Source organism: Vanacampus margaritifer, chromosome 15 (assembly GCF_051991255.1).
Source record: "Vanacampus margaritifer isolate UIUO_Vmar chromosome 15, RoL_Vmar_1.0, whole genome shotgun sequence".
Taxonomy (NCBI): domain Eukaryota; kingdom Metazoa; phylum Chordata; class Actinopteri; order Syngnathiformes; family Syngnathidae; genus Vanacampus; species Vanacampus margaritifer.
The window spans coordinates 15,630,446-15,645,045 of record NC_135446.1 but is presented as its reverse complement, the minus strand read 5'-3'; the positions used below and the strand labels follow the sequence as shown (position 1 = coordinate 15,645,045).

The 14,600-nt window shown below is 42.3% G+C and overlaps 1 protein-coding gene across 4 annotated transcripts in view; it reads left to right on the top strand.

Annotated features, from left to right (window-relative positions):
- The window catches only part of poln (polymerase (DNA directed) nu), a 28,410-nt gene extending 13,903 nt beyond the window's left edge, over positions 1-14,507 (top strand). For all 4 annotated transcript variants that reach the window (XM_077543872.1, XM_077543870.1, XM_077543869.1 and 1 more), the window contains exons 9-29: positions 227-378; positions 453-565; positions 936-1,066; positions 1,131-1,190; positions 1,268-1,328; positions 1,695-1,759; positions 2,588-2,671; positions 3,196-3,291; positions 3,366-3,422; positions 3,525-3,581; positions 3,660-3,725; positions 5,888-5,945; positions 7,647-7,724; positions 8,164-8,275; positions 9,266-9,348; positions 10,590-10,721; positions 12,214-12,324; positions 12,447-12,525; positions 13,465-13,532; positions 13,612-13,673; positions 13,829-14,507. In XM_077543872.1, the coding sequence (XP_077399998.1) occupies positions 227-378; positions 453-565; positions 936-1,066; positions 1,131-1,190; positions 1,268-1,328; positions 1,695-1,759; positions 2,588-2,671; positions 3,196-3,291; positions 3,366-3,422; positions 3,525-3,581; positions 3,660-3,725; positions 5,888-5,945; positions 7,647-7,724; positions 8,164-8,275; positions 9,266-9,348; positions 10,590-10,721; positions 12,214-12,324; positions 12,447-12,525; positions 13,465-13,532; positions 13,612-13,673; positions 13,829-13,903 (1,800 nt within the window). In that variant the 3' untranslated portion in view covers positions 13,904-14,507. The remainder of the gene's footprint in view (positions 1-226; positions 379-452; positions 566-935; positions 1,067-1,130; positions 1,191-1,267; positions 1,329-1,694; positions 1,760-2,587; positions 2,672-3,195; positions 3,292-3,365; positions 3,423-3,524; positions 3,582-3,659; positions 3,726-5,887; positions 5,946-7,646; positions 7,725-8,163; positions 8,276-9,265; positions 9,349-10,589; positions 10,722-12,213; positions 12,325-12,446; positions 12,526-13,464; positions 13,533-13,611; positions 13,674-13,828) is intronic.
- The last annotated feature ends 93 nt before the right edge of the window (positions 14,508-14,600 follow it).

Below are 14,600 nucleotides of genomic sequence, written 5' to 3'. Positions count from 1 at the left end.
ACGGGGTGCATTTCTTTGTTATTACGATTAGCGATAGCGTTAGCGATGCCATTAGTAGAAAAAGTTACAAGAGTCTTCTTGCGCATGTACTGATAATAATTGATGTGCAATTTCTCCAAATTAAATCAACTGGGTCATCATTTGTCTAATCATCCCGTCCTAACTTGTTATGACAAAAAATGTGACTGTTCTTAAATGTGATCTGTGCTTTTGCCACACACCACAGGATTTTGACCACTCAGTGTGTGGCCTTCTCCTACTTCTCATGAACGATGTGGACAGCAGCCATGAGAGGCAGTCGCTCAGCCAAAATGACCTCCTGCTGTACCATAAACTTGCCTGCTGCCAGACACAAACCCGACAGCAGATTTTCACTGAGTATGTTAGTGCTCCGCCCCACGTGCTTGTAGCAGTGTTCCGTATATTTTTGCTTTTTTTTTTTACATCAACAGAGACCTGCTGCTGATGATACTGTCACGAGATGCCGCCACAGTGTGCTACGGAACCAAGGATTTGCTTAGTGCGGCTCTGCAGTCGTGCAGACAACACCTCAGCTGGAAACAAGGCATAGCAAACACGTATCTAAACTGGGGGCTCTCAAAATTTTCGGGTCTAGGGACCTTTACCTTATATATACACTATAAAGCCTATCCCTAAATGCAATAGGAATAAAAAAAATAAATAAAAATAAAGCCTTTTTTTTAAAGAAAAAAAAGGCATACAGTTAGGCTAACAGTCATTGTTGAAATACATTTTCAATTGTTTTGCGCACCCCCAAGCCACAGCTTGCGGACGCTCGAGGGCCAGAGTGCCCCAATTTGAGAAGCACTGATCTAGATCATTTAGCACAAATTATTTCATGTCGCAATCAAATCTCACCACAATTTGTTGTGCTTGTGAAGTAACCTGCACCTTAGCGTTTCTGTCACCTCTAGTGTCAGGCTGCCTTATCCAGGACCCTCAGGTGGCAGGGTGGCTATTGGACCCTGAAGATCCTTGCACCTGCTTCCAGAAACTACTTCAGAAATACAAATGCAAAAGCCTGTCTCCTGAAAGCCCTGCCAATGTAAGTATCTTTAAGTGCATATTGTCATTGTGACCCACAGAAGAACTTCATGCTTCAATCCCAGGTCTTCTCAGAACTCTATTCCCTCTACTACCTGAACAAGAAGCTTTGTGATAAAATATGGGTAAAAAATATTCTCTTTGACTTTCACTCACATATCTCACATATACTCAAATAGTATGTTCATGTTTTTTTTTTCAGTGCCAGGGCCTTTGGAAGCTGTACGCAGACTTTGAGCTAAAAATGATTCCAATTCTAGCAGGTGATTACCTCGTGTCCATTCCAAAAATTGGCGCTTATCGTTCAACAACTGGATACGCAGGTTAATGATACCGTTTGTCGTCTAGTGGAAGAACATTTATTTCTTCCACATGTCGTTGGAGTAGATCCACAGTAACACATCTACATCTTAAACACATTGTAAACATCTCTGGGGATTACTCGACATCATTTTCAATAAATAAATGTCAATTATTTGGACCGATTAAGTAAAATTTGACAATATTTTTAATTTTGTCTTTCACGGTTGGGAATCACTTGTCCTATAGGGTTCATTGCTGGGCTCTCAAATTATTCCACAGTTGTGAATGTGCCATGCTTGTGTTTAATGCGCTTATATTTTTTTCAGCCATGGAGAGCCAGTGCATCCAGATGGACAAAGATGCCTTGGACAATATGTCAGACCTGCTGAAGGTAAGCAGACAAAAGCAACTAGTGTTACGTCATGCTACTTTACCACGGTTACGTGACACATATAGACGGCCGTGATCGTTCACATTCATTCATGACACCGATGTCACTTTAGAGGGAACAGGTCTATAAATAAATAGAAAATTCAGATTTTGTGTGTGTGTGTGGGGGGGGGATCAAGAAGGAGCATCACTGTCTGCCTTGGCCAAATAGCTGAGTCAGGTTTGTTTACACGAGCATCCGGGTGTTGTTTCCAGCAGGGCTGTCAAGGTCATCTCTGATCCTACTAAGACTGCTTCTTTCTGTGTGTTCGTGTTTGTGTGTTGAATCCATTGCTGAAGGCCTTGTATTTAATATTAATGAGCAGTCTGGAACTTGCTGTGGGGTGAAAAACAATTTTAGATTTTGGCCTCAAGTCTAAAAAGTCTCCACTGGGTGCGAAGGCCCCGTGTTTGTGTTTTAGGGTTCCCCCGACGCTGTATACCAAATCTCATTTAGTGTTGTCCCCTGTACATGTGCATCTTAATAGGATGCGCAAAAAAATCTCAAACACCCATGCATGAAAAACAACAGGCAGTTAGTTGCCAGTTTGGTGTGAAGCAGCCACTCGGGTACCAGATTTCATGAAAAAAAAAAGTGCCCTCCGGCGCCCAGATCAGTTTCACTAATCAACACCAAATTGGATGAACATGTATATATCATAAGAGGATGCACAAAAAAGTCAAGCATTCTGGTTTGTGTGTGTTCTACTTCAGTCAGAATCACACATTTCTGCTGCATGGTTGCCACTCATTTTATCGTTTACTTTTTAATTTATGTTGTGTCTGACAGACTAAGATGAACCAGTTGGAGCATGACGCCCATCTAGCTGCTGGAGAAAATTTCCTACTCACCAGCACTATCCAGATCCGAGAAGTCAGTAACTTTAACTCGATGTGTCGGTGTGGGTTTGACAACTCTTAGCGCAAATCATTTTGACAGTTGTTTAAGGTCTGGCCGATTAATCTGCTTGCTGATTTAATTGTCTTAAGATGTTCTTATGATTTTAAGTTTTCTTTTAAAATGCATTAACACATTCAAACATAATACAAATATAAATACCCCCCCCCCCCCAAAAAAAAGAATATCGGAAATCAGGCAATTTTTGTCAAATTTTCTATATTGTAAAGCTAAAGAAATATTTAAGGACAAAGCATTCTTAAAAAATAAAAAAGTGCAATGTCTTCTTGTAATTCATATTTTCTATCTTCATTGTTGTATGTGTTATGTGACCCCAAAAAAGTAATTTTATTCATTATTAATTTTTTCTTAAATTAATCAGCTGATTAATCGTGTGAACTTCATTCTGCCATATCCTAAAAAGCCTATATATAAAAAAAAAATCCATATCAGTTGGTCAGGCTCTATTGTTGTTTTTATGTTCCTTCTCAATTGAAAAGATTCTCTTTGAGAAACTGCGCCTACATGAACGCTTGATCAGGAAGACGCTTCCCTGGAAAATCGCCATACGGGAGGATACTGCATCAAATAAAACAGTACAGCACAACTCTGCATTTGTTAACAAGAGTGAAATATTTATTGAAAGACTAATCCTCTGTCTTTGTTGCAGTTGCAGATGTACCGGCATCTGCATCCTCTACCAGACATTATTTTAGAGTACAGAAAAGTATGTCATGGTTGGGTGTCACTATTCTAATCTTAATAGTCTGAGGATGAACTTGACTTGGATTCCTCTCCAATTCACTAACGTCTGCATTGTTTCCGTCAGGTTAATCAAACCAGGCTGAACTTTGTCGACTCTACTTACATGTACCTGATGACTAAGGTGAGCTGGGTTTGATGTGCCGCATCTCGAGTGTAAACAAACGGAATCCCTCCCTGATCACTCTTGACAACTCTGCAGGGTTACACCTCCCCGAACTGGTCGCAGACAAGTGTGGTGACGGGCAAAATCGTCTCATCACAGCCAGTAAGTGCAGAAGTGTAACTATCCTTTGTGCTGAATTCCAGCAGTTAGGGTTTATCTACTTGTCTGTCGTTGAAATCTCCACTGCATTGCAAAAATCATCATTCATAGGTTTTTACTAGTGCGCGACAAATTAATCAGCCAGGCTGATTATATCAGCTGATGTTAGGCCTTCTCAAAATTATAATAATCAGCAAAGTGTTTTAACGGTTAAACATCAATTATCCTACTTCATCATGAAACAGTAAATGCTGCTTGGTTTGTGTCAGCAGGACGTAAATGACATGCATTGCTGACGGAATGTTATCCTGCGTGCATTATATCCTAATATATGTTGATAAGATTTACTGTATATTCATGGTTACAGTGAATTTTCAATGTGTTGTTAACAAAATGTATGCATCTTTCTGCTAACTCAATTTGTGTGTTAAAATGACTTTCTGCATGGCCAATAGAACGCAATAAATGGGGGTTCATTGTATTTATCTTATTGGCATATTTTCTGCTGGACATTTTAGATATTGTTGTACTTTTGCCATGCATAGTCCTCAGTCTTTGGGCCTGTTTTCAGCAATTATCTTTTGAATCAAATCTCTGAATTCACGTTTAACCCCTAGGTGTTATTGTGACCATTTTTTGGCTATTTGTTGGTTCTGACCAAGCCATTTCAAAATAAAATACTGCCCACGGGTTAAAGTGTTTTTAAGGGTTTTTTTTCTGCTGAGGAAATATTTCCTAAGCTCCGCCCTCCCCTGCTTGATCTGTTTTTAGATCTCCTGGAAGTCAAAGTGTAACTGTTACTGCCCTGAGTCATAATGCCCACTACCTCCCTCCCTCCCACCCAACTCAATTTTTTTAGTGCTAGGTCAGCACCAATCTTACTGCCAATGCGGTTCAGAGGGAGCTTTAGCGTTTGTAATCACAACGTGAAGCAAATACTAATGTGTGTTTGTGTTTTTTTTTATGTGCATATGTTCTATGATTAGACATTTAATCGGTAAAGGGACTAAATTGTCCAACACTGCCCTCCAGAAGTACTTCAGCTCCATCTGTAGTAGTAGTCAAATTTCCATATATTCACTTTCCCTGTCTGTCTCTTTTATCCCTTAGACTACTGGTTTGTATTGTTGCCACAGTTGCACATTTACATTGTTGTTGTGTCCACACCCTGCCTCTGCAGTCCTTCCTCACCAACCCTTGCCTCTGTCACTCCCTCCCTATGTCTGCTGAATAATAAATGAGGTGCGGAAGCGGAGTATTCCCCCCCTTCACCCCCTTCTTCAGATGACACATGACTACACTCATTGTAAGGGTCAAAGCGAGCACATGTAGGTGTGTCCGTTCCTTCAGCACAACATCCATGTTTCTAAAGGTGGATGCAGGGAGATCATTGGTGATTGAAATTAAATTGCTGACTCTTTACATCAGAGTGCGTGCAACGGGACTGATCACTTTTCTGTTTAGCTTGCGTTGCAGGAAAAAAAAAAAGCTGCCCATGTAACTGTGTGTATGTGCAGCATTTTTCTCAGATTACTCCGGGCTGGGCTAATGATTAGAGCACCGTTGCTGCTATTTAAAGATGCTTCGGAAAGTCTTGAATATTAAGATATCCAGTGTCATGTATGAACTTACCTTTGCTGCTTGTGGAGTCTCAATAATGACATTTAATTACAAAGACAGGGTGTCCCAGATAATTTGACATCATTTGAAATATGACATTGCAAGTCACTGGCAAACAAAATTTAATTGGCTTCTCAACTTTTATTGAAAAAAATTCACTTTAATATTTACAGTATAATATCACATTTCAATCATTGTACTCCATTTATTGTTAAGGGCAAGAATCATGTCAAGTGTTTTGGAATCACAGTTTGTATACAGTATTTAGAGTTTAAATTAAAATGTAGTGCATCCATAAGTGAAAATGGCATTATTGTCTTTTTGGGCACTCGTACCCATAACAGCCCGCTCCTCTCCCTAATTATTCCTACGGTGGGGTTCTTGTTTGTTCACGTTTGTGGCGAGTTGGCACGATATAATTAATGTAAAACTGACATGACTTTAAATACCTGTCAGAGGACTATTGCAGAGTTGACTGTATCTGCTTTAAAAAAAAAAAGATTTTTTTTTAACATCCTTTCTGTTTTTTTTTTACCCCACACTAGAACTTCGAAACCATTCCAAGAGAGACGCTTAAGGTCATGTTGATGCCTCACGTCAAAGGTAAGGAGCACACTTGTAGTGGGCAATGTATGTCTCGGGGGCCATATATGGCCCATCCAATTCTTTAATACGACTCTGGTTCTTTGATTTATTGCAAATAATAGAATAATGTCAATCTTAAGTGGTTTATTACTTGGTAGCTTCATTAATTATAACAAAATTAAATGTTATTAGCGGACTCACGCAATCTTAAAATCTGGTCGTTTGACTGGTAGTAAAGATGAGGGACAGTTGACCTTTTTTTTTTTTTTCATATCCACGCGGCAAACACTTATTGACCTGTTTGTGGAGGAATAAAGCATCCATTCCGTTTCCCCCATCTTTTGGCATGGCCAGGCCGCGTTATTTGACACACAGGGCCACACTCAGCTCTTTTTCTGTATGTAGATGTGTGCGTGGTGATTCATAGGCGCTAACATCAGCACCTCTGCCCGCCGCCAAAAGCTGCTTGTCATCAAATCCTTCTTCTCATTTCCCCCCCATTCCTCCTTTCCTCCAACAGCACCCCGGCATCATCACGTCCGACTTTTCTCCACTGTCAGTAAACCTTGATGTTGTTTTGTTGTCGTGTTGATGTAGCATCATCAGCACCAAGGCCAGCATAGGCGATGCAAGCAGTGTCCATAAGGGATGAATTACAATTATTCCCCCCCTCAGTATTGTGATTATAATTTAATACACTTTTTTCCAATATCCTCTTTCCATGTGGGAGGAGGTCCTGCCCCAAGTGGAGGAGTTCAAGTATCTTGGGGTCTTGTTCACGAGTGAGGGTAGGTTAGAGCGGGAGATCGACAGGCGGATCGGTGCAGCGTCTGCAGTGATGCGGACGCTGTATCGGTCCGTTGTGGTGAAGAAGGAGCTGAGCCGAAAGGCAAAGCTCTCGATTTACCGGTCGATCTACGTTCCTACCCTCACCTATGGTCACGAGCTGTGGGTCGTGACCGAAAGAACAAGATCCCGGATACAAGCGGCCGAAATGAGTTTCCTCCGCAGGGTAGCCGGGCTCTCCCTTAGAGATAGGGTGAGAAGCTCGGTCATCCGAGAGGGACTCAGCGTCGAGTCGCTGCTCCTCCACGTTGAGAGGAACCAGTTGAGGTGGCTGGGGCATCTGGTTCGGATGCCTCCTGGACGCCTCCCTGGGGAGGTGTTCCGGGCATGTCCTACCGGCAGGAGGCCCCGGGGACGACCCAGGACACGCTGGAGAGACTATGTCTCTCGGCTGTCCTGGGAACGCCTTGGGGTCCCGTCGGATGAGCTGGCTGAAGTGGCTGGGGAGAGGGAAGTCTGGGCTTCCCTGCTAAAGCTGCTGCCCCCGCGACCCGACCCCGGATAAGCGGAAGAAGACGGACGGACGGACTCTTCCCATGTAGTTTTTTTTTTTAAACAAACACAAGCTATAAAATGATTATACATAAATGTTTTGATCTTATAGCCCCTGTTTATTCCATCCCCATGATCCATCAATCCCCAAGATCCATCAATCAATCAACCATGGCCTCTTTCTTTTCTTTTTTTTTTTTTTTTACATTGTTGAAGGTTTCCAAAAGTAAAGAGCCTACTGTATGTATTGTCGATAGTATAGATATGTTTTCGAATGTAAGGTGTAAAATCAAAACATTGCCTGAAAAATAAATACTCCCAAGTATAGATACCAGAAAATAAAGTATTCACACTTTTCATTTCTGACTTAATTCTCCACAGGAAGCGAGCCAGATGTAAAGAGTATAAATCCTCGGGCCATATACATACCTGAAAAAGACAGGACATTTGTTGCCGCAGGTAAAGTAATGACACAGTGTTAGATACACCGGCAAGAGTGACATTTTACACAATTACATAAAGCTGTTGTAGGGTGCACACAGTTTTTCAACCCAAACAAGCATTCTTGCACATTGTGTAGTCAGAGGCCAGGTTGCCATGGAAACAACTCCTTCAGGGAAGCCCTCACTTGGCCATCCTCTCCGTGTCCTTCACTAACTTATGAGGAAGCACTATTCAATTGCCAGTGTCCCGAGGAAAGGTTCAACTCAGAGTCATGTCAAAAGTTATAATGCGCGTCAGAATGTTATGCGAAGGCGCACTACGAGTGCTTCTATATTCTGGTTTACATTCAGGGAGGATTTACAATGATGATATTTAACCCTAACACCAGGCAGTTGATTTACTGTGTGTATTTATTATTTGAGTCATATTGTGCATGAATGTGTGATATTTTCAGGCTTCTGCCAATTGGAGCCACGACTCCTGGCTCACTTCTCCGGTGACCGCGAACTGCTCCGCCTTGTTACTGACCCTGAGGCTGATGTCTATGCCTTTTTAGCCTCTGAATGGTGGGTTTAACACATACGACAGGTTTTATATTTGTAGTATTTCTCAGCACAAAATGCATTTCTGCCTTCATTTCGAAGGGGTTTGCTTGGTACTTTTTTTTTCTTCTTTTTTTTAATCTATGTGGGATGAATCAGTGCGGAAGTGATGTGCAACAGCCAATTTAATCGTGGCTCCACTCTGACGTAGACTGTCTCTTTAAAATTTAGAAGGATTATGCAAATTGAGCTTCCAATTGCGATAGGCTCCTGTGCTGTTGCTCATCCAGCAGGAGGCAGTATCGATCCAATGCTTTATAGCAGTGAGCTCTTTGATCCTAAGAGCATGAGCCTGGTGTCAAAGGCCACATATTATCAGCCTTTATAGGTCCTTTAGCATTAAACTTTGGGAACTTTTTAAGACCCCTTTTCTCCTGGTGTATTGTAGTAGTCAAACTCATGTCAATGTACCAGTATGTTGCTTGCACAGTTCTTTTTTTTAGAACCATAGGTTAATCAAATTCAGGGGCAATCAGTACTAACCTAACGTTCAAAAACATCCTTTTAATGCCCTTCATATGTAGCCACTGCAAGAACAAATGTCATTGTGATGTTGAACCTTCCTAAAGCTAAATTGAATAAATGAAAGCTTCATATCAAATATTAGTAAATCGGAGGTAAAAAGCATGTGTTTATGGGACAAAGCTTGAGGAAATGCATCCTGACATTGATACACTGATGAGCGGTGGCAGCACCTCGTCAGCACTCCAGAAACGTCACTTTGGAGAGGTGTCATGTCATGTCATCACACCCTGTCGGAGGCTTCCTCACATCACAACTCATTGCTGTCTCTGTCCTTTCCTGACTGCTACACGTCCTTCCCTGTCCTGAAGATTTTCCCTCTTCTAGCTCCTGATCTACATTCCTTCATTGTAATCACATATCATTTCAATTACATTAACATTTGATTCCCAGTTTGATATCAATGATATTCATTTCAGTTGTCTGTTTCAGGATGCAGAAGCTCCTGCTTGAGGTGACATCAGCAGACATAGAGGAAGCCAAGCACATTGTGTCCTCCATTTTGTATGGGACCGGTTAGTACAAATGGCATCTACTTTCTATAGGGCTTGGCTTAATTAAGGCCATGGGTGAGCTGAAGCCTGTGACAGCTAAGTTTGGGGTAAAAGAGGAGGTACACGCTGAAAAACTCCAGAGGTTCGAGCCTAGACCTCTCGGCTGTGAGGCCAACCGCGACTCACCATGCTGCCATTTTAGCACAAACACATGCCATCAAAGTGAAAATATAAAAAGCCCATATCATAGCTCTTTGTGCACATGTTGCACAAGTATGTTTCTTTCATGTTGTGGAGTAAATAAAGATAAACGGATAATGGGCCCTCGTGGGTCTGTATAGAATCTATTTTGCGTGTGTCACCGGTGACCTATTTATGGTCCTCACACGTGCTTTTTCTCATGAGTGCACATGGACTCTTGTTCATCCTGACATCTTGGTGACATGCAACAACCATGTTGATGTTGCCGTGTATAATTGCTATCAAGCTGGCCAGACACAGGTTCTATGATGAGCGAGGTTAAAATGCTGATGCCGGGAAACATGAAGGACTGCGGCACGAAAAAGATGAGGACGAGTGTAGGGGGAAAGGGGTTATGGGGCCCAGTGAAGAGGAGGGGTGAAGGAGGGAAAACAGAAGATAAATGGTGGGAGCTCCTGATCAGCATAGACTGACAGCTCCTAGTGGAGGGATGTGTTGCCGTGGAGACGGAATACTAAGATGAAGCATTCTCAGCAGGACACTAATCAGGCCAGGGAGGAGGGGCAGATCTGTGCTATACACACACACACACACACACACACACACACACACACACACACACACACACACACACACACACACAGAGTCAACTACAGTCAGTTGTGCCTTGAGATACAAGTGACCCAACTTACGTTTTTTTTTTAGATACGAGCTGTCATTCATCCAAGCATTATGTAGTGGCAGTGACCTTCACTCCACTCGCCTCACGATACGCAGCAGTTTAGTAAATATTGACCACTTCATCAAAGAAATGGCTTATTACAGGTGCATATAGCGATGCTTCAAAAAAGTCCTCTTAGCTAAAAGCTAGCAAATAATGCAAAACACCCAGTAGTGGTTAGCATCCAGAGTAGCATTTTCAAAAGAAATAGATATATAACAATATTCTAATTGATTGGTGGGGCCCTAATCATTGCATCCAAATAGAATATTTTGTCTTTCTCAAAATTGTCCTCACATAGTTGTCAAATACATATTGCTCATACAGTGCCCCTCCGCAGGTCGTGAGGGCCTAGCCACCACCTTGGGGGTGAAATCAGTGGAGGCCCGCAGATTCCAAGAAAAATTCTTCCTGAAATTCCCAAAAGTGAAGTCCTTCACGGTGGCGATTATCCAGCAGTGCCGTGCACAAGGTACATTTGTTTTTTTTCCCCCAAAGTTGATTTTGCTTAGGACAGAGGTTTCAACCAACACTTTGAAATGATCTTGGCCGAGGAAGTGGATGCACACGTATTGGCAGCATGAAGATAAACTGCCGCAGGTCAATACTGTTTACTGCATATTGGACTTGAACTGCCAACACAGCACACCTGAGACTTGAACACACTCCACTCACAAAATACTGTTAAGGCTGCACTTAACAGAAGTGTGTCAACAATCTATTATTTTTAATTACATAATGAATAGGAGGGGGCAACATGTTGCTGGGGTGGTTAACACACCTGCATCACATTTGAGACGTCCCGGATTCGAATTTTGTCTTCCTTCCAAATTCTTTGGTTAAATGGTCACTTTTTGCCCATTATGTGAGCATGATAGGAAATAGAAATGAAGACGGAGATTGACTGGCAACCTGTCCAAAACATTCCAGCTCACACACAAAATGCTGTTACAGTAAGTCTGCACTTAGCAGAAGAAGCGAGTGTACGGATTTGCTAGGAGTTTTATCTCCCCTGTGTGTGACTCGGAGATTCTGGAAATCCCTTTTCGTCCACACACATGCACTTCCATACATAACATACGGGATGATACAGTGTCAGCAAGCACATTCCAGCGTTACTCACGGCCACGCCAGTGCACACATGGAAGCAACATTCGCGGCCTCAAAGTGCGCCGCTGGGGCCCAGTACAAAGGTCATGACCTCTGCGAAAAGGCCCATGCAAGTTGTCACGGGTCAGTGGAGGGGTTTTGTGTTTGCTGGTATCTGTTGTGAGCTCACTTCCTGCATATTTGGCCGTGAGAGTGTGCGCGCGTGTGTGCGTGTACATAAATGGGAAGAGGGCCATTCAGGTTCCATGCCCTGGTTGACTTTCCTCACAGTAAGGGATACTGGAGGGATTTAGTTGTAAAGCCGTGCCCATTGTCCCACTATTGGAATGTACTGGTCTGCTGTGTGTGGGAGTGTGTGTGTCCAAATTGACGCATAGCTGCATGTGATCATGGGTTACTGTGTTATCTGTGTGCCACTTCACATTTTTGGGGGCTAAAGTACACGGATATTGTGCAAAGAATTATAGGCGCCAGGTGCATTCCCCTAACAATTCATCCATCCATCCATTTTCTATACAGCCGGTACTCATTAGTGTCGCAGATGAGTTGGAACCTATCCCAGGTGACTTTGAGCGGTAGAGGCGGGTACAAACAGGACAGGTTTTTGGAATGTGGAAAGAGAAAATCCACTTAAGCACGGGGAGAACATGCAAACTCCACACACAAGGAGACCACAGTCCCAAACCTCAAAACTGTGAGGGTGACGTTCTAACCACTAGCACACCGTGCTACCTTCTGCACAATTAACAAGGTCAAATGCAATGGTTGTTTTGGAAAAAAAATGTTGCCTTTACAGAAAAAAAAAACCACATTAAAAACAGGCTTACCTATAATTACATCTACATTTTGTTCAGGTTTCGTGCGTTCCCTCCTGGGCCACCAGCGCCCTGTGCGACATATCACTTGTGAAGACAGAACCCCACGCATGCAAGCCGAGAAGCAGGCGATTGCCTTTGTGCTCAAAGGTCAGTAAAATGCTTCCTTTAATCGTTGCCACATTCTGCTTCCAATGGAGAAAACTAAATCATTTTTATACGAACGCTTTTAAAAGGATTACATTTGTTGTCGATGGTGTTCTTCCGTGCAGGCTCCATGGCCGACCTCTGTAAGATGGCAATGATCCAAATCTTCGAGATGCTCTCCACCTCTGATACACTCTCTGCCAGGTACTCTATAGAGTGAACCCCCGGTTATTGCGGGGGCATACACGTTTAAAAATGCTTTAAAAATTAATTAAAAACAACACCAAATTTTAAGAGTGTGAGACCATATTGGAAAAACTAACTTTTTTTTTTATAGCATAACCCACCCCACAAACTTCATATACACTTTTTGTTCTCCATTTTGAAATCAGGGATGTGATTTTTCCGCTAATTCGCGGAATTCCGCTTTTTTTGTATCTCCCCCCCCCCCCAAAAAAAAAATCCGATTTTTTTTTTTTTTTTTTGTAGTTCATTGTGTATGCACATGATGACTCAGACAGATAACATCTTCTGCTATAACAAAGACATTTGTGGTATGCTCTAATATGAGTTACTTTTCATTTGGTCATGATACAATTATTTGTTCATGAAATTTGAACTCTTCAACATTATTTATGTGTTAACTTAGTAATCACATTAGTTAGATATGATGATATTCTCAGTGATAGTTTTTAAAAGCAAAGGCAGTCCAATGTTTTTGAATGTGACTGATTTTGAGTTGACTAAAACTGCCATTTTATATGGGATAGTTCAATATACATTGAAAATTTATGCTGTTGTTTTGTCTATTTCTTTGTCGTGTGAGTGCATTGAAAGTACTTAAAAACACGGAAAACCCATGAGCTCCGGGAGGCTACGCCCCCCTTGTCCCCCCACCTGGACCTAGCTGGGTGCCAGCGGCCCCCAGACCCCCGGCTAAATTTTCAGATAATTTCACTTTGGTCAAATCACATCCCTGTGAAATGTCACTAAATAATCTGCAACCTAGCTGGGCTGCAAACAATCAACCGCAGTATAGCAGGGAACACCTAAGCCATCTAAATGTTCACAACATCCCAAATTTTCTTTTGGTATAGCAAGAAAGCTTAATATTGCGGTAAATAGTCTCCTTGTGCTGCATAGGCTGATCGCTCAGTTCAATGAAGAACTCCTGTTTGAAGTGGAGGACTCGCAGGTGGAAGAGCTTGCCGGTGACTAACTCTGATTTCGTAGGGATTGCATTTCCTTTTTTATAAAACTTCAAACTGAAAAATGTGTCTATATGTGCAGCTCTGGTGAAGCGCACCATGGAGTCCTTGAGCCACATTGACCATTTGGGAGTCCATATTAATGTAAGTGCCGGGAAAAGAGGACCAGCTATTTGGAAAGTGTTCAGGGTATTTCCCGGATGCATTTATGCGTTATAAACATATGACTTGTTTATACTGTACATAATATACAAATCACTGTATTTATACTGCACATACAATGTTTGTGTGTTTCACAGGTCCCCCTGAAGGTGGCAGTCTCTTGTGGCAAGTCCTGGGGTTCCATGTCTGCGCTTCACATGCCGCCAGCTTAGCTCATCTCCCTATCTTACCTCACTCTCCCTATGTTTGAGCGCGTGTGCGTGTGTCTGTCTCCATCGCTCGTTCCTTCATGTTTCGGCTCATTTGTCCAGCATCCATGTCGCCATGGAAACCCGGCAGCTGCTCCCAGCGCTCGTTTTTACTCCATCCGTATCCGGGGGCAACGGCGGGAGCCGCAGACTGGATTGCACCAGTTCTTCCTCTCTTTTTTACGCACTGTTTCTCTGTCTCACGCTCACGTTGCATACTTAGATGAGTGATAATGTTCTTATACAGTATTTGGTTAAGCACGCAGGGTCAATACTATACTCACTGAATTTTTTAACAGGTGCCCTCGCTCTCTTAAACGTGCGTTAAATTTAAAAATGGTTATTTATAACTTACTATATTTGTTTCAGCGCTGGATAAGATAATTGTTCAAAATAATTGTTCTGCACTCGTATGTTTTGTTCTATAAAGCATGCATGTTCTCGTGTAACTTAATATATTGGTTTCAGTATTTATATTGCATAGAAGATAATTCTCCCAAGATAGTTGTTCTGCACTTTAGTCGTATAAAGCGTTCAGGTTCTTGCGTAATACATGCATACAATTCTACCTCGAGACCCTCTCTTTATTTCACCCCCCCACCACCACCACCACCTCTAACAGTACTCACTTGGAGCCCCTCACACAAACACATGCATTCCA